This window comes from Paramisgurnus dabryanus, chromosome 17 (genome assembly GCF_030506205.2).
Source record: "Paramisgurnus dabryanus chromosome 17, PD_genome_1.1, whole genome shotgun sequence".
Taxonomy (NCBI): domain Eukaryota; kingdom Metazoa; phylum Chordata; class Actinopteri; order Cypriniformes; family Cobitidae; genus Paramisgurnus; species Paramisgurnus dabryanus.
In genome coordinates, this window is record NC_133353.1 from 4,111,141 (window position 1) to 4,131,565 (window position 20,425).

The window sequence follows — 20,425 nt, forward strand, 5'->3', positions numbered from 1 at the left end:
CGAGCCATGCCTATTTCCTATTTAGATGGCGGAATATGTAAACTGAAAAACTAAGCTCAGGATAAGGACCCCCTGTTTAAGAATTTGTATTTTTTGTATTAAAACCTTTTAAAAGTCGTTTTCTTTCAGTCATGGAAGTAAAATTAACAGGCTTTTAATTGCTGTGTATGGAAGGATAGCCTTGATGATCAGTGTAAACTCAAAAAATAATTTACAATATGAAAGAAAAGTTTGTACTCTCAAAAAACTTTATTTGTAACAAACATGAGATTTTACAAGCGTGTCGAGAGCCGATTGCAAAACGTTTCAGCACTTGGACAGCGCCGTGAGGGTTTTGAAAAGCATAAAGTTTTTCATCTCAGCATATCCACAGGTACAAAGTCATCATATACAACAAATCCATGGGGTAGCATTTAAAAAAAAAATAGATGCAATATTTTCATTTGTTTAAAGAAAAACATGCAATTACTTACCAGGCTACATGTGAAGCAGCTCTTTACACCTTCTAACATCTCATAATCGGTCCTCATTTATTTCCAAGAGACTCAATAACCATCTTTTACATTTCAATCCTTTACTTTTTCATATTTAAAAACATTTGTGTGCTGCTGCGCATCCATGTGTGTGATAAGCAAACCTGCGTTGCCTTCCTATTTGTAGGCGAATATTTCTAATGCGCTCAATAAATAACAAAAACAATATTGTGCCATTGAGTTTAGACTTTAGACCATGTTTTTGTTGGTCAATGGCGTAGTCTATTTTAGTTGCCTCAAAATAGTTGCTTTCAGACCAGAACGCCCACGGGCCCCAAAATTTTAACAACGTGGCGCTAAACGTGAAAATGATAATTGCGCCGGGTTGAAACTAGCATAAGACACACATTTAAAAAACATTTAAAAATAGATGCATTTGTTTAAAGAAAAACATGCAATTACTTACCAGGCTACAGGTGAAGCAGCTCTTTACGCCATCCAACATCTCATCATTGTTCCTCATTTATGTCCCAGAGACTCAATAATCTTTTATATTTGAATCCTTAAATTTTTCATATTTAAAAACATTTGTGTGCTGCTGCGCATCCATGTGTGTGATAAGCAAACATTTGTTGTTGTCCTGTTTGTAGGCGCATATTACTAAAGCGCTCTTTAAATAACAAAAACAATATTGCGCCATTGACTTTAGACTTGGTTTTAGTTGGTCAACGGCGTAGTCTATTTTAGTTGCTTTCAGACCAGAACGCTCATGTGTGCAAAATTGGGTGCAAATGCATTTGCTATTTAAACAACGTGGCGCTAAACGTGAAAATGATAATTTCGCTGGGTTGAAATAAGACACTTGTGTCGCGCATTGCGCCGGGTGTATGATATGGCCCGAAAAGTTGTTGGTTTCTATACATTGATTTTAATCTTTGACATGACCTTACTTAGTCAACGTAGTCAAGAGATCAGTGTTTTATTTTCACAGAACGTTCCTTATATTATGTAGCATGATTTCATGTATAACACATAACTGGGTTTTTACAGATTTAGTCACAGTTTTCCTAAAATTGCTTCATTTGTAGAGATGTACCGATATATCGGACAATAATTGCTATCGGTCAATAGTTTAAAAACAGCCTATAGTAATGGCCGATATATCCTATCAAAAAAGAACAGGAAAATGCAATGAATTTGACCTCTGTGTATAGAAAATGTAAAGAAATATCACTAGTTTAATGTTCAATATTAATGGTCATTATATGAATGAGTAACATTCAATAGTTAATGCAAGTTAATATGAGCTCTATTCATTTGCTTCAAGTCTAATTTCCTATTTTCTTCTGTGACAAATATGACCTAGACATTTCTTTGAGATTTACCCATAAATACCACAAAGTAACACTGATTCCACAAAAATATTTTTTATTTATGCAGGTTAAAGCTTTCCAATGAAGAGATCAAGAGAGCTATACTGACTATGGATGAACAGGAAGATCTACCCAAGGATATGCTTGAGCAAGTGAGAAAAATCAGCACATACTTTGTCACTTATCTCACTGTTTGACTCATAACTCAAAGTGGCGTATGTCCAAAACAAACCTGTTTGACTGCGGTGCATTGACGTCACGTGTTTGAAATCTGTGATTAGCTGATACAGCGTCTGCACGCGTGCCGTGTTTAATCACATAAACCCAGCGGTTTCACTCAGCATGTAATTATTGTTTTGCAAAAGCAATTTTTCTTCCTTGCATTTCTGTGATTGTAAATGACGGTGAAATTAAAGTTTGTATAACAATACATTAGAAATGTAAAACACACCAAAGCCGTGCACCAGCAAACACACGCTTTAGATAAACCCACCGTTCACATGCCTGTAGATGTCTGTTGTGTTTCCTGAGCGCTGGCGTCTGAAATCAAGTCTGTTTGTAGCATAATTAAATCCCGATCATGTAGCTTTTTTGCTAATAAAATGCAGCTTTGCATGTCTTACCCTCTATAACCTTTAAAGCACATCCTTTTATAAGAACATTCAATTTGCTAGTAATCGTAATGTCTTCCAAATGGTCTGAAAAGGCATTTATTGGCCATCAGGATTCCTGTTATTGTAATCTTGCCCTAATTAGAGAGTTATTTTATAAATATTCAATGAATGTATGCATGTTGGGATGAAGCCACAATGTAGGGATGCACTAACAGCGGCTTAATCATAAGAGCAATTATGGTTGTAACATTTTTGGTCAAAATGTAAAAAATATTACACCATCTTTTCATATTTTCTTAAACTCCTGGTGATAGAGTCCAGACATCAGAAAATAAAAGTCTATACTCATGTTTTCTATTTTAGATAAGGGAAATATACATGTTTTATGGATGTGACAATAAAGTTTTGAGGAGGCAACATACTTTGGATGAATCCTGTGATTTAAAAGGCACAAACCAGAAGCAATAATTAACCAACAAATGAAGAAGGGACAGCTCTTCAAAAACAAATAATTTTTATTTTATTTGAATTTATGTGCACATTGATGAGAAAGAAACAACATTGATGTGACTTTTGCAAAGCTACACTTACCAAACTATGGAAAATTAAAGCGTCCATACCACACACGCTGTTTCTGCTAATCTGATATTAATCTGGAGTACCTATAGAGTAGTATTACATCCTTCATATCTCTGAAGAGTCTTTCGTTTTATCAGATTTATAAAAGACAGATTAGCTTTACAGATTTTTTTTCCGATAACGTATGAAAAATTCGAAAGGAGGAGTTACAAACTGCGGGAGGAGCGAGTCACGAGTCAGCACTTTATATAACACTCACTGGGTAACTAATGATTCTCTACAGGTTCATGTCATTTATATAATATGCACTTACGCGTCTATTTCAAACATAACACAGAAGTCTTACTTACCGCATGCAACTCATGACCCAGTTGGGACTTTTCAATGAAATCCAGTGGTAAACAAACGCAACCTTGGATAAACAAACTATCCATTGTCTCCATAATGATGGCTTTCTTCTCCTTACATGCAAAAATACACTTCTTTCGTGCCATTTTTGAGTTTGATATAAAACAACGCTGTCGCATCCTCGGCTCTCACTGGGCGTGGTTTTCCAGGGGAAGTGCCCATAAAAAAGAAGTGATATGTATAGCGTACACCTGAAACATCAGCTGGACCAGTAATCGAAAAAAATGAAATGCACTGTAACGCATCCAACTGCTTTTTTGACACTTTGCATTTGTTTAGCATGAGGAAACCAACTCTTAAACTGTGATAATAAGTCAGAATGCATGAAATACTATTGAACTCCCCCTTTAAAATAGTTTGAAAACGTTGCACTGATATTTAAGCCAAATATTGACATCCGAGATATCAGTACTGTTAAAAACATTGGGTAAAAACTGATTTTGTCATGGAAAGACATTTGCATGGAATTGCTGATAAGGTTTTTTTTTGGGGTTGTTAAGAGTTGTTCAAATTTTAACCCCTTCAGACCCTGCATCCACTGGAATGGACATCACATGTTGATCAACCAATCAAAATAAGGCACACTGATTAAACACTGGAAAATACTATTCCTAATATTGTTAACTATAACACTATTAGTGTCCACACCACCAGTTGATAGATAACTTTGTCAATTCCCTCGCATGATGTAGTACTCGTCATTTATCTTAACTCTTTCCTGCCCTATAACTCGTCAATTAAAGGAATAGTAAATTTTCTAAAAAAAATCCAGATAATTTACTCACCACCATGTCATCCAAAATGTTGATGTCTTTCTTTGTTCAGTCGAGAAGAAATTATGTTTTTTGAGGAAAACATTCCAGGATTTTTCTCATTTTAATGGACTTAAATGGAACCCAACACTTAACACTTAACTCAACACTTAACAGTTTTTTTCAACGGAGTTTCAAAGGACTCTAAACGATCCCAAATGAGGCATAAGGGTCTTATCTAGCGAAACGATTGTCATTTTTGGCAATAAAAAAAATGCACTTTTAAACCACAACTTCTCCTCTTCCTCCGGCTGTGTGACGAGCCAGAGCAACCTCACGTAATTGCGTAATGACATAGAAAAGTCACTTGTTACATATATGAAACGCACATTTGCGGACCATTTTAACCAATAAACTGACACACAAACATTAATTAGTATCATTTGACATACAACAACGTCGGAACGGTCCTCTTTTTCCACACTTGTAAACACTGGGACGTAGTTTCGCATATGTCATCCGTGATCTCTTGACGTGATGACGTTTGCATGAGGTCGCACTGGCGCATCACAGGACCGGAGGAAGACGAGAAGTTGTGGTTTAAAAGTGCATGTTTTTTATCTTTCGTGTCAAAAATGACAATCGTTTCACTAGATAAGACCCTAAAGAAACTACCAATATTTGAGAGGTAATAAAAAAGAACAAATAAAGGTAGAATAAAACGTTTTATTTTTTTAAAGGCATTACATTTTTCTAAAAAAAAAAAACATAAAAAATGCTGGCGCTGGCTGGCAACTTTTTTGTAAAACTCTGGCGGGGAAAGAGTTAAAACTGACTTTATCTATGATTAAGTGCTATAATTGGGTCCCCAGTGCTTTTATCAACCTAGAAATGTGAATAGGAACTAACCAGTAACTTTAAGTAAACCATTCTCTGCAAGTATGTGAAAAAATAGGTTATTTAAATTTCGCTCTGATGTGACGTGGAAAGGGGATCTTATTTTAATAATACCGCCCCTTAATCTGCACTATCCAACCACGGCACTGCCATTTAGTGCATAGAGAAAGCGAGACAAAGCAATTGACAGCACAACTGAGTTTCAGTTTCAACAAACCACCATTATGTCGATCAGTGCATTTCATCAGCTCATTCACATGTAAAAGGACACGCTCAAAAACGTCAGATGTCCTCATCATGCTGCGTTTCCTGTATTTAAATCATGCATTTACATGTAATCTATTATCTTATCTATTGGCATAGTCAATGTAGTAAAATAAAAAAAACATTAATTTGTCAATTTTACTGCAACAGCACTGGATACCCCAACGATTTTAAAACCATGACATGTCAGTGATACATGTTTAACCATGTGGGTATTGAACCAGCAACCTTGTGGTTATCAGCTCACTAAAAAAGTTATTTAGATTTATGCATTTGGCAGATTCTTTTATTCAAAGCAACTTACAGTACATTCAGTCTATACAGTTTTTTCCAGTGTGTGTTCCCTGGAGATTGAACCCATGACCTTTGTGTTCCTAACTCAATGTTCTACCAATTGAGCTACAGGAACTCCACGACCCAATTGCCTGGGCTTTTCAATACGCAGCTAAAGAATGCTTTGTCTCTCTCCTCCCCTGCAGCTGTTGAAGTTCGTGCCAGAGAAAAGTGATGTGGACCTTCTGGAGGAGCACAAGCACGAGCTCGAGCGGATGGCAAAGGCCGATCGCTTCCTTTATGAGATGAGCAGGTAACGGCATAGACATCAGATGTTTGAAAACGCTGATACTGATCCGCTCAAATATACTGTACGTGGGAAAATGTTGTTCAGGGTGATGCTCTTTCTTGGCTTCTCTGGTCTCTTAAGATGTTGAATTTGGAGCAATTTCTCTTGGGATAAGCCCCAGAATTCAGTGAGGCACTTTAAATAGGGTTGAAAATATTTTTGAGATCTCTTCATACTGTGCCTCTTAATTTACTAAACTCTTTGGAATGCTAGACAACAAAGACATAAATACAAAAGCCACAAAGAGTGGGTGGATTAAAAGAGACATTCTTGGACAAGAAATAAACATGTTACTTTTGATCTAGGGCTTATTTTTATTAAAGGAAATTGGACAAAAAAAAATTTAATTGACTGTTAATGTTTAAGACTTTTGTTACATTGTAATTCATTATTATAGTGTTTTCAAAAGTAATTGTCAAACACTGGCAGACAGATGAAGCATGTTGTGTCAAGGCCAATATCATATGTGTCTTGATATAATCATATACAATAATTTAAATTTCATTTCAATTCCCCTTTCAATTACAGAATCAACCACTACCAGCAAAGACTGCAGTCTCTTTATTTCAAGAAGAAATTCGTGGAAAGAGTAGCAGAAATCAAACCCAAAGTGGAAGGTATTGTTTGTGATGAATCTGCACAGTTTTCTTCTATACACCACAGATTTGTAGTGTTAGGATGATATACTGATGTTATGTTGGATGAAGATGGAAAACTAAAGATGATTTTATTACCCACAGCTCTCAGTAAAGCATCTAAGGAGGTTGTTCAGAGCAGGAACCTCAGACAGCTCCTGGAGGTTGTGTTGGCATTTGGCAACTACATGAACAAAGGACAGAGGGGCAATGCCTACGGCTTCAAAGTTTCCTCCCTCAATAAGATCGCTGACACCAAGTCCAGCATTGACAAGTAAGAGGGGAATTTAGGTGCCATTAAGACGTTTGCAAATAAAAAACAGGAACCTTTTTAGGCGGTTTGAATAAATATTAATGCTGGAGGTCATGTGTGTGTGTCTTCAGGAACATCACTCTGCTACACTACCTGATAACCATTTTTGAGCAGAAGTACCCTAAAGTCGCCTTGATTCGTGAAGATCTGCAGAGCGTTCCAGAAGCAGCCAAAGTCAAGTAAGCCCTTAAACCATTAGTTTACTCTACTGCACCCATGTAAGATGTTTAAGAGCTTCTATGGATCAAAACGATTATGTAACGAGTAACACAGTAATGTGTGGTTGTCTCTAGATCAATAGTCTTGTTGGTTCTGAAACAGCACTCCAAACAACCAATCATATCTTTTTGATTTTAGTGATACTTAACAGTAGTTAGTGTAAGGCATTAGATTTAGTTCAAACTAGCTGTTTGTTTCATGGCAGTGTTGTTGCAGGACCATCACAAGATCAAAAGCTGTGGTCAAAGCTGTATAAAGATGTGTTGTGTGTTAAAATTAAAAAGGAGACTTTAATCTTCTATTTAATTCTCTTATTGTCCAATTAAACATTGTCTCGTGATTTTTATCTCCAATCTTTCATTCTCAGCCTGACTGAGCTGGAGAAAGATATAAACAACCTGCGTTCTGGTTTAAAAAGCGTAGAGACGGTGAGTGACATTCTCTCTATTATATAGATAAGACAAACTTTAATATTGGCTTTAATTGTGACAGGAAACTTACTACACGAGACGAGACATGAGACTGGATTCACGAGACGAGACAAGATTTTTACACTTTTTTAAGAAATCCTCAATGAGAAAATGTATGAATAGGAAACTGAAATCACATTATTTTGAAATGTTTTCACTAATGTTTGACTGTCCCTAACAATTATTTTGCTAATTAACTCTTTCACCGCCAGCGTTTTTAAAAAAAGTTGCCAGCCAGCGCCAGCGTTTTTCATGATTTTCACCAAAGTTTAATGCCTTCCAGAAAATTTTCTTCTTTAAATATATAAACATACAATATACCAAATGAAAGAACAGACCCTCTGCTTTCAAACAAAAAAAAAACGTTTCATCCTACCTTTAGTGGTTCTTTTGCAATCAGCTTTTGAATATGGGTAGGTTTTTGCAAAAACACCATATTTTGAGCAAAAAGCAGAGATAATTCCATTTTTATGACGGACTTTTGATAGAGATCAGATGCAGAGCGATCTTTAAAACAGACACGGACATGCAGCAGCTTGCCATAGGGCAATACTTCCAGTTTTAAAAAGTTGCGGAAGGGCGCCACCTGGTGGATAATAGCGGTATTGCGGAAAGACGGAAAATCTCGTCATTGGCGGGGAAGCGTTTTCTCTTAATTGACGAGATATCTCGTCAATGGCGGGGAAAGAGTTAATAATAAAGTAATATTTTTTTGTAATAAGTGCGCAATAACCTTTACAATTACATTATAATGGCATTGCAAAAATAATTGGTATCAAAACCAAGTTATATTAAACAACATTACATTAACAAACACATTTATATTATATATTTATATGTAGCCCATGTAATAAAAAGTATGTAGCCTATTATAACAAATGCCTGCAGAGGGCGCTAGTGGCCTCGTCTTGAGGATGTTATCTTTACTGGCACTTAAGATGGAGAAATGCTTATTTTTAGCCAAACGTTTAAATCCATTTGAATCTTTAATATTTGTCCAATTTTAACAATAAAAATGATACAGCCAGCTGTCATTCTTGAGCAAGAACATGCAGATATTAAATCATGTAAACTCCGAGTGAAGGGATTAATCTGCTGAGACACTTCAACATCTGACACTGATTAACAGACAAACACATGCGTCTCAGACTTTGAGTTCCCAAACGAACATTATTGGAAACCCAAACAAAAAAGCACACACAGTACAAGATAGAATATAATGCATTCCCTGTAAAACGTTTAGCCATAAACTAAACTCTACAGTGATATCAGGAGACAGTGGACGTTTCTCAAATGGAAAGCTGCATCCTCCGGAGGTCACATATGCAGGCATACGTCATCAAGCCTTGTTTATTTCAGTTATGTTTGTAAAAAAAGTCATGAGCATATTACAACAATTTACGATTAACTAAATATAATGGTTAACCTGTATAATTGTTAATATTCTGTAATAAGACAGTATGCAGTCTACAAATGCGACCTCCGAAGGATGCAGCCTTTTGTCTGAGAAACGGAAAGCATTTCACCTTCACGAGAAATCTTGTGACATAATTAATCTCACACGTCACACTAGATGTCGTCACACCCCTAGGCTTTAAAAAAAAAATGTATGTTTGAAGGCTATATAGGAAACTTTCTTGCTTGTTTGAAGGCTAAATAAAATATGTTTTGTATATGATTTTTTGCTTGTCTGAGGGCTATAAAAATATTTTTGTTTGATGCCTATTTAGGCAATATATTATAGGTAATAAACACAGGCCTTTTGAAAACTTTATGAAGAATACAGCATACAGTTTGAAGATCTAAAGGTTTTAAGTGTAATGTAGACTAAATAGTTGGTGCTTGTGAAAATAAATTTGGAGGGACAAAGGCCTTGCTAGATGTGTTCTAGGTGAGAGGTAGGTAGATGATGAGTAGTATGTTAGTTACACAATGCAAAAAAAGATTTTCAAGAAAAACATTTTTTTTTTTTTACTGAAAACAAGACAAAAATAGCATCTAAATTTTTTTAAATTAAGATGCTTTTCCTTAATGAGCAAAACGACCCAAGAAAAAACGTCTAGTTTTTAGACCAAAAATATCAAATTTAAGTTATTTTATGCATGAAACAAGCAAAAAAATCTTGAATTTTTTTCTTAAACACTAAATTCAAGAAAAATTCAAGAAAAATTTGCTTACCCCATTGCCAGATCTTTTTGCTTGTTTTATGCACAAAATCACTTACATTTGATATTTTTGGTCTAAAAACTAGACTTATTTTCTTGGGTCGTTTACCTCATCAAGAAAAAGCATCTTAATTTAACGATTTTCAGATATTTTTACTGAAAACAAGACAAAAATACTAAGAATGTTCTTTCTTGAAAATCATTTTTTGCAGTGCAGGGATGCAAAAATACTAGCGCTGGGCATAGATTAATCTAGATTAATCTCATACAAAATAAAAGTGATTTTTTGCATAACAAATGAGTTTGTGCTGTGTGTAATAATTGTGTATATATAAATACAAACATATTCATGTATGTATGTAAGAAACATTTTCATCTATATATATATTTATTAATATTTTTATATATTCTAAATTATATATAAATAAAAAACTATATTTAAATAAAACATTTCTTAAAAGTATATATATATATATATATATATGTATGTGTGTCTGTTTAAATATACATAATATTTGCACACATCACAAACTCATATATTATTCAAAAATTACTTTTATTTTGTATGAGATTAATCTAGATTAATCTATGCCCAGCCCTAAAAAATACCTTTTAACCTTTCAAGTTTTTGAAGCTACATTTTAATGCATTTTAAAATCTCTTAAAAAAGAGGAATCTTAAAAAAGGTTTTAATGCATGTGCATTCATTTTAAGAGCACCAGCTGTGGATGTCTTCTCTGTGTCGTGAGTTTGCATTAATGTTAAAGGCAGGGTCTATGATCTCTGAACGCCAATGTTGATATTTGAAATCAAGTGTCATATAAGTTCCTGTCATATAATTTCCCTATTTTGATATAGAATTTGTTTTTTTAGTGCTATATAAATAAAGTTGAAATCAGCCAATCATTCATTGATTTCCATTGATTTATTTTTTTACATTTTGGACGTGGAACCTGTTTGTAATTTTCTGCTGAACTCACTACACATAACTCTGTTATGCTACCGTCTGCATCTCTCCATCTTTAAAGTTCTCGGTCTTTCTCTCAACAGGAGCTGGAGTATCAGAGGGGTCAACCTCAGATCTACGGGGATAAGTTTGTGTCCGTTGTCAGTCAGTTCATCACAGTGGCTGGTTTCAGTTTCTCTGATGTGGAGGACACTCTTCAGGAGGCCAAGGATTTGGTAAGAACCACAGCTGAACATGATCAGGTTATACTGTAAATGTGAAGGTTTATGAGAAGTTGGAACACAGCAAAGTTTGTCACACCATATGGCCGCCTAAATACGAAGACACATGTAAAGGTCTTTTCGCAGAAGCTTTGAAGTCACTATTAAACGTCTAAAATGACCAACGTTTTCCCTCTCTGTGCTGGCACTCCTAGAAGTTAAATCACAGCTTTCATTGGAGTTTATTGGGCTAGTGCGATGCCTACGTAGACACTGGAACCACCGGAAACATGCACTTTAATCTTTAACCGGAATCAGCCATAGATATCCGCTTCAAAGGCACGTTCCTCCAGTCTGATCATGCTCATGAAATAGCACATGGGTTGGATTTTTGTAGCCACTGAAGTTGTTCAGTGTTATTTATGTTGTCAGCCGGTTTTTAAACTGGCAGATTTAGGGCAACACTAAGTTCGAGGGTGGGCAAAGTGACACCGGTAAGCCTGATCTCTAGTTGGAAGATCTATTCACTATAGCGAAATTACAGTCTCTTATTTTATTGCATTGAATTATAGGTAACCGTACAAAGGCTAAGATCTAGCTGCATGGTCCAAATCAATCTGGTATATTACTCATTATTTATTATTATCATCTTATCTCCTCTATGCAGTTTGAGAAGGCCGTGAAGCACTTTGGAGAGGACGCCGCACGCATGCAGCCTGATGAGTTCTTCGGTATCTTCGATCAGTTCCTACAAGCCTTCACTGAAGCCAAGCAAGACAATGAAAACATGCAACGACGCAAGGAGGAAGAGGAGCGCAGAGCACGCATGGAGGCGCAGGTAGATCTCAAAAACAGCATCATTGCATTCACATAACTGTTGTTCCCTGAGAAGGGAACGAGACGCTGCGTCTCCCTTGCCATAATTCCTGCGTCCCTGTAACGCCGTCTTTGGCAATATTTCAGATAGCGATATACTTCCTGGCTCCCGCGTCACCCTGTCTTTGTCGTTAAGCCTCACCATTGTTTGAATTTGATATAGACATTCAGACGCACTTACCCCTGGAGGCGTCCCCAAAGTGTCACCGCAGTGACGCAGCACGAGTTCCCTCGAAAGGGAACTGTAACAATGTATCTTTAAAGGTATACAATGTAACCTTGCTCTCACTTAAAATGTGTCCCCACATTTAGTCCTTGAATTTGAGGGTATTAGACTTGGAAAGTCTTTGAAAGGTCCTTGATTTTGAAGTTAACTAAGGTGTGGGAACCCTGATCCTTTCAAAAAGTACACTTTTGGACCTAAAGAGTGCATATTAGTACCTCAGAAGTACATACTGCTACATATTATGACCTTTTTAATGAGTGAAAGCTTGCACTATGCATTAGGCAGTACTATTGTATTCCTATTGATTAAAAAAATGTATAGCAATGGTTCACTAAAATCAACGTTTGTGTCTAAACAGCTCAAGGAGCAGCGTGAGAGAGAAAGAAAAGCACGGAAGGCCAAAGAGAACAACGAGGAGGACGGAGAGTTTGATGACCTGGTGTCTGCGCTTCGATCCGGAGAAGTGTTCGACAAAGACCTGTCGAAGATGAAATACAACCGCAAACGTCCTGCAAAATCAACCACGGAGATTAGTCGGGAAAGGCCTATCACCAAACTCGATATCTGAGATCAGGGGTGTCGCCCTCTGGTGGTAGAGCTAGACATTACACCCGTGTCTACTCGAGTCTGAACTGTACAGTATTCGTGGCGTTCGTCGGAGAATGGCTCTACCTCTGATCCTGATATCCAGGCCACACACGCTCAGTGTACGTTTTCCAGTTGCCAAAATATTTCTGAGAGATTTATTTTTGCTTTTCCAATAATAAAAGTGTTATTGTTGAGTTGTTTGTACGATGCGGGTGTGATCACAGTAAGATGAGAAGAAAGGGCTACATGCTTTATCAGTCAGTAAAGCATTATAAACCATTGCACAGATTACTTTTATATGCTAATAGCCACATAGACACACAAGTTTATGTCTGTTACTCAGACGTTATATTTGTCCTATATGTTTGGTAAATTAAAAGTGTTGGTGTACAACCTACACCATAAATACACAGGCCATGTTTTGCCACATTTGGTCTGGATACACCTTTAGGCAAGCGATGCTGGGTATAGCATTGGACTACAGTATGTGATTGGTTTGCACAAAGTTATTTCGCCAAGTTTATTATTTTGTTACACGATTGCGTGCAGATGAACTGCACCTATTAAAGCACAATGCACGGAATTTAAATCAAACAACTAATAAACATGTATAAACCGCTATTGAAATGAAAATGTATTATAATGCCACAGATGTAATAAATGTGCCGACAGGAAGTACAGTAAAAGCCGAGGTCAAGCTTAGATTGCAAATATATTTGACAAAATGACGAAAATAAAACACGGTATGTCTTTCCTTGGTTCGTTAAAAAATAACATTTGTTTAAAAAAGCTGTAGATGCGTGATGCACCTTAAACCAAACTGTCATGCATGTATATTCTTGTAATTTCTCGTGTTTGTATTGTTTCTCTCTTGTTTATGATTGTATATATGTACATACACTCATTAACTCTTCAGACCGAGGCTTTTTCTTAGACCTTGACACTGCGATTTTGTGCTAATAAATATTTTCCTGTTGATCAGATGCCATTTAAATCTTTTTCACTAATAGTTCTTTGTAATATCGTATTACTTTGTACGTTTTCTTTCGTCATTTGGGTTTATTTAGTTTTCATTATTTAAGAATTCATTTGGATGTAAGATACAGTATGTAATCAATAAACCCTGAGGGTCATTTCATTTCTGTGTGTCTTTTTTATTGTTATTTATCAATCGAGTGCATCACAGGCAATATTCTTGAAAATACTGGTGCATCACGATGACAAAGAACAGTGGTTCCCAACCTGGGATCTAGGACCCATTAGGGGGGCACCAGAGTGCATACAGGAGGCCACAGGATCCCTAAATAAAAGTTCTTTAGATTCTAAAAATGTATGAAAGAAATAGTTTTTTTTAAAGGGACACTCCAATTTTTTGAAAACATGCTCAGTTTCAGGCTCCCCTAGAGTTAAACATTTGATTTTTACCATTTTGGGAATCCATTCATCTGATCTCTGTGTCTGGCGCTAGCTCTTTAAGCATAGCTTGGAATATTCCTTTGAATCTGATCAGACCATAGGGTGGCCATTCGTGCCAATTCCGCCGGACACGTCCCGAACATGTTTTCGGGTTCGTTCTCCTGAAGTAGCGTTGGTCGACCGCATACGTCATCAAGGTTTAATATTTCGGGTTTAATTTCAGAAAAGCAACCTTCACATTTCAAGGTAAGAATGAAACTACAATGATATGTCTTAAAATAAATAAATCTTAATTTTCTAATGTATTTTAACTGACTTCCGGAGAACGAACCCTAAAACATGTTCGGGACGTGTCTGGCGGAACTGGCACGAATGGCCATCCTATTAGACCATTAGCATCGCGCTCAAACATAACCAAAGCGTTTTTATATTTTTCGCAATGATATTATGCATTGCCCAAAATAGTCCCCTTGGTAACTTTCAATAGCAGGGGACTATTTTCGGGCACTGCGTAATGACATGTTACGGCAGCAAAGTCCTTGATTATTACGCCAGAATGAGAGTATAGTTCCTAGACATATCGGCCTAAAAAAACAACTTTTAATTTTCTTTCGGTCTTAGTACACGATGTAACTACAGAAGAGTTTTAAATAGGAAAAATATCCAAACTCTTTGGTTATTTTTAGCACGATGCTAATGGTCTAATCAGATTCAATGGATTATGCTAAGCTATGCTAAAAGTGATACCGCCAGACCCGGAGATCAGCTGAATGGATTCCAAAACACTAAAAAATACATGTTTAACACTAGGGGAGCTGGAAAATTAGTATATTTTGAAAAAAATAGTGGAGTGGAGTGGAGTGTCTCTTTAACTAAATGGTTCTTTATGCAACCAAAATTAGTTCTTATGGCATCGCTGTGAAGAACCTTTCAAGGGTATTTTTAAAAGTGTACAAATCTGCATGTGACTTGACTTAAAATAGTGTAGTGTGTGATGTAAATTGTGTAACTGAAAAGCAAAAGTTGATCAAACATTTCAAACTTTATTTTTTGAAATCCATTTGTTGCTTATTTCATAACATCATGTACCGAATCTGAAATGTCTTTCATTCACCAAAAATGAATAAGAGGAAGATGTATTAATATTAGTGTGTACTCAGAAATGGTGTCTGTCTTTTACTCTTATGAAAGTAGCAAGATAAGCTTGTTTAAACAGAAATAAAAGTTAAGATTTAATTTGATCTCTCTCTCTAAAATCAATAGGGGCATAATGTACTGTAAAACAGACCGTTTTTTAGGGTCTAGTCCATATATTATCAACACAATTAGTCATAGAGCGATATATTGCAGAAACTGGTCTATCGGACGATATTTCAAACAGTACCGTGAGATGTCAGATCCACATGAATTATGTCTTATTTTGAAAATTATTAAATATGTAAATGTGTTTTAAGTACTTTAAATGGGTATATTTATAAATGTTAAGCATAACAAATGTTTATGTAGTTTTACCAATTTTGTGTTTTTCTCTTATTTGTTATATTGGCCTCATATCGGCCATACAGCTTATTAAAGGGACACTCCAATTTTTTTGAAAATATGCTCATTTTCCAGCTCCCTTAAAGTTAAACATTTGATTTTTACCGTTTTGGAACCCATTCAGCTGATCTCTGGGTCTCCCGGTACCACTTTTAGCATAGCTTAGCATAATCCATTGAATCTGATTAGACCATTAGCATTGTGCTCAAAAATAACAAAAAAGTTTCGATATTTTTCCTATTTAAAACTTGACACTTCTGTAGTTACATTGTGTACTAAAACCGACAGAAAATTAGGCGCAATGATATTATGCAGTGGCTAAAAATAGTGGAAGTTACCAAAGGAACTATTTTCAGGCGCTGGGTAATATCATTGCGCCTCCTGCAGCCATGTTACGGCAGCAAAGTCCTTGATTATTACGCCAGAAAAAGAGTATAGTTCCTAGCAAAATCGCAACTGTTAATTTTCTGTCGGTCTTAGTACACGATGTAACTAAAGAAGAGTCAAGTTTTAAATAGGAAAAATATCAAAACTACTGATAATGGTCTAATCAGATTCAATGAATTGTGCTAAGCTATGCTAAAAGTGGTACCGCCAGACCCGAAGATCTGGTCAATGGATTCCAAAACTGTAAAAATCTCAAGGGGAGCAGGAAAATGATCATATTTTAAAAAAAGTGCAGTGTCCCTATTGGTATCGGCTAAAAAAAGCATATCAGTCAACCACTAAACACAATATACCCCTCTGTATGGCTAAAATTGGTCTTTTCATTAACATCCAGACAAATCTTCCTGGTAAAAACAATCCTGTAATTCTAACATCACACTAATAAGTGGCTCATAAGTAGTCTGTTGCTACATTCACTTTATAAATACATCCCAAAGTGAGAACCTGTAAGAAATTGATATAGAAATCGTTTCAAACATTGAACGTTTGATATTAATTAAGTCCATAGTTCTGCTACAATCCAACAATTAAGGCATTGGTTACACTTTTGTATTTACAGGCTTCATCCTTGTCTTCCAAAATATCTTGAGAAAAGATTTAGGCTAATCTTTTAAAAATATTTGTACATTTATTTTATAGAAATATAATGATAACCTGTCTGCCTGACACGTGGTCTCTCATAAATTGATTAATATGATGCCTGTTTACTTTTCCGTCATGTATAAAATGTTTGAAGGAAGTGATTATGGGGTTAAGTTTTATTATTGTTATGCTCTGGATGCTACATTTACCTGAAGTGTTAAGAAGAATGCAAATTTGGAAGCAAGCGACAAAAAAAAAATCACAATGAAATACTGAATTAATAAAGTTTTGACTAGGCATGGGCCGATTACCGGTTTCAAGGTATACCGAGGTTTAAAACAGTCAAGGTTTCAAAACCACTAAAATGTTCTGTGATACCGTCTCCAAGGTATGAGCTGTGTTTATACAAAATTCATTAAATCATGAAGTCATGTGATTGATTTGATGTTTACATTTAATATATATTACGAAAATACTATATATGTTTTGAAAGCATATTATAATTTAAAGGCTTTATTGTACCTGGCATTTGAAAATAACACATTTTAGTGTTGCAATGGCAATACCGCAACACCGTGAAACCGTGGTATTTTTTGGTAAAGGTTATCATACCGCCAGAATCTTATACCGGCCCATGCCTAGTTTTGACCCTGTTTTTATGTAACTTTTCTATTAGTTCCATTGTTAGTTTGATAAATAATTTAGTATAATTGTATAATTGTTATTTTTTGGTTTATGGGAAAGGCATCTGTAAACTCCTCAGTGTTTTCACAGTGTTGTAAAGCATGTGCATTATAGGCTCATTTTAGTGACTTTCATGTTGGCACTTAACACACACAGACTAATCTACAAACATTCTGCTAATACATTAGATTGTAAATGTACGTTTGAGATTTTGGTGTCAAACCAAAAGTGATGCTGTTTTAAGAAACATTACAGTAACACATCTTAATAAACATTCAATATAGATATAGAGTGATCTCTTAGACATTATGTAATGTTGATGCACATTCATATCTAGAATTACAGTATGAGACTTTGATGAATACTTTTTTTGAAACCCTGTATCAAATGAAAGTCTTTATAAAGTGTCAACAACACGATTACAAACTGGTGTCAGCGGTTTCAACTTTGGGCACCGAGGGTTCGGTGATGGTATCAGGGTGGGCATCCCTACAGAAAAACACTGCCGGGTTTTTACAGGCCCACATCGCCACCTCTCCTCCGTTGGCGGGGCTGGAGGAAGACAGGCGGCTGTTCGCCCCGTGCCTGCTCACGTACCGGTCCCGGATGCGGTCCGCGCGCGTCCGGACCGCTTCCCTGCGCTGCGCCTGCGTGGACAGGTACGCAGCGATGTTTCTAGTCCTATATCCCTCTTCCCTGCTCCGGCCCAACAGCATGGATATATTCGGGTTCCTTATGGCGTAAATCAAAGGGTTGATGGCACCGTTAGCCCAAGCCATCCAGATGGCCACCGTGTCCATGGCAGGATTAAAAGTGTAGTTTCCCAAAGCGGTGATGATCCCCATCAGACAGTAGGGTCCCCAGCAGAAGATGATGAACACGATCATGATAAGCACCGTGGTGGCCGTGCGCATCTCGCTGTAGAAGCGCAACAGGTGCGCGTACGTGGTCACCGGCCGCACCCTGATCTCTGACAGCCGGACGGTTTTACAGATGTTATAGTGGCAGAAGCACATGAGAGCGAACGGAAGTAGATAACAGGTCACGATTAAAGCCATGCTGTAGGTGGTACCCATCCTGGAGGTGCCAGAGTGGAACACGTACATGCAATGGTAAAAGCCCTGTTTGTGTATCACCAGGTGTTTAGAGGCGTGCACCAGGTACCAGGGAAACGAGAAGGCCATGGCTGATACCCAAACCGCCACCAGGAGCTGAATCGCTCTGCTCTTGCCGATTTTGGCTTGTGGTTGCCTGACGATGGCGTAGTATCTGTCAAAGGAGATGAGAGTCATGGTCAAAGTGGAAATGATGCCGAAACACGTGTTGAAAAACCCGTTGGCGACGCAGAAGCGCTCGCCGAACATCCACTTGCCATCTTGGCTGAAGAGCATCATGAAGGAGAAGGGGAGACAAAGGACGGCCGTCAGGAAATCAGAAAGGGAGAGGGACATTATGAACGCATTGGTTACTGTTCTCAACTGTCTGTGTTTGATTATGACCACCACGACTGCTGAGTTACCCAAGCTTGACAGTAAAAATATGGCTAAGAGCAGCAATGCCTGCGCAGCCACTGCGATGCCCTGGAGCACCGAGTTCCCCTCCGAGCTCCTCACCGGGGTGTTGCGTTGCACGTCCAGCCCAGCTGTCTGGTTGCTGAACTGGGTGCTCAGGGTGTTTAAAACCGGTTTGATGGTGATCATCTCTAAAATGAAGCCCGAACCCGACATATCTTCCGTGGTCGTATTGCTGATGCCGGGGATATCCATTGGACACGATTAGAGCGCATCCACGGGAAGAAAGAGGATTCATCCCTTTTCAAGCTCTCGTGTCCGTATCACAGTAAAAATGGGTGTGCAGAAAAATGCATTTTATAGATGACGCGCATAAAATCCTCTGATGGCCGACATTGGGTTTTGGGGAAAGAATGTCCCATTTTGTGCATTGATTGTCGGACAGCACAGTTGACTCTTTGAATGCTGTACATTGCATTCTAGTCGATGCTCCTCTGAATCTCCGCCTATTTTACGTCACTGTGATGACGTTCCAACTAGGAAGTGGAATCTGGAGGCTCAGACAGCTGAACCTTGTATTCAGTCACATTTAAATATTTTATTAAAACAATTTGTACACTTAACTATATTATCGTTTGAACATGTTCAGTATAAATATTTGAATCTGAGGATAAAAATAGAAAATAAACCTCTTTAAAAGTCTCCATGTATCATCTTGCACGTGATTGGTCCAACTTCACCAGCGCTGTGAAAAACAATAAGTACCACGTGATATCCATCTCTACGCGTTACGTCATTTGCGGTGTGGACAATAATTTGTACATGAATAAAGATTTTAAAACACTTTATCAGCGATTAAATAGAACACGTTTACTGAATAAATACTAATTTAATAATGTTTTTTTTTGCCCCGTTGTTCCTGACCAATTACAGCAAACGCACGCAGCCATTTCCCCGCCCATTTTGAAACACATACCCGCGTACTGGTCACTCTATTCATCGTTAGTTTCTGTGATATTTTACAACCTTCCCGTGACGTTTGGAGCCGTTGCTATGACAACGTACACGATTTTTTTCCTGCTGAATTACGCACTTTATTATGAAGATTGGTTTGTTGTGTTTTGTGCGCACGCAGGCTCTGATGCAAACACGCGCACGTTCATATCTCTCGTCTCGCGCAGGTGACCAGCTTGTTCAAATTATTTTGAGAAATTCACTTGGTAATTTGCAGATGTTAAGGATGATTCGAGAAATGTACAAAAGCAACCTAGAATAGAAGCTGTAACATACATTTTTTATCCCTTTAAATGATTTTAATTGAATGCATAAAGATGGCGTAAAGAAAAAAAAACAAGCAAACATCAATTCATAAAGAAGACGCCATGTTAATGTAATGTAAAAACTGTAGTAATGTTTACCATAGAGCATATAAGTATAATACTTTATTTAATATACATTTAAATGTGATAAAAAATTGAACATTTTGAACTGGCACGCTGCCCCTTGTAATTCACTGCCTGGACCTGATTCCCCCTCATTTCCCCAGTCCTCCATAACTTCTGGCTCTGTATAAAATACCTTTTATTCTTCAGTTTGGATTTTAAA

At 37.0% G+C, this 20,425-nt stretch overlaps 2 protein-coding genes across 4 annotated transcripts in view; one reads left to right on the plus strand and one right to left on the minus strand.

Annotated features, from left to right (window-relative positions):
* daam1a (dishevelled associated activator of morphogenesis 1a) overlaps positions 1-13,779 on the plus strand; it is a 71,840-nt gene extending 58,061 nt beyond the window's left edge. For all 3 annotated transcript variants that reach the window (XM_073812257.1, XM_073812258.1, XM_065244687.2), the window contains 9 exons: positions 1,914-1,998; positions 5,840-5,946; positions 6,511-6,599; positions 6,723-6,891; positions 7,002-7,109; positions 7,517-7,577; positions 10,835-10,966; positions 11,619-11,789; positions 12,412-13,779. In XM_073812257.1, coding sequence (XP_073668358.1) covers positions 1,914-1,998; positions 5,840-5,946; positions 6,511-6,599; positions 6,723-6,891; positions 7,002-7,109; positions 7,517-7,577; positions 10,835-10,966; positions 11,619-11,789; positions 12,412-12,621 — 1,132 coding nt within the window. In that variant the 3' untranslated portion in view covers positions 12,622-13,779. The remainder of the gene's footprint in view (positions 1-1,913; positions 1,999-5,839; positions 5,947-6,510; positions 6,600-6,722; positions 6,892-7,001; positions 7,110-7,516; positions 7,578-10,834; positions 10,967-11,618; positions 11,790-12,411) is intronic.
* Positions 13,780-14,929: 1,150 nt separating this feature from the next.
* gpr135 (G protein-coupled receptor 135) lies at positions 14,930-19,361 on the minus strand. The gene has a single exon (XM_065245144.2). It carries the CDS (start codon positions 19,073-19,075, stop codon positions 17,729-17,731), a length of 1,347 nt encoding a protein of 448 aa, XP_065101216.2. The 5' UTR covers positions 19,076-19,361; the 3' UTR covers positions 14,930-17,728.
* Positions 19,362-20,425: the final 1,064 nt, after the last annotated feature.

Excerpts from the sequence above, each read along its gene's own strand:
- gpr135 (XM_065245144.2), bottom strand. The coding sequence starts at position 19,075 with ATGGATATCCCCGGCATCAGCAATACGACCACGGAAGATATGTCGGGT.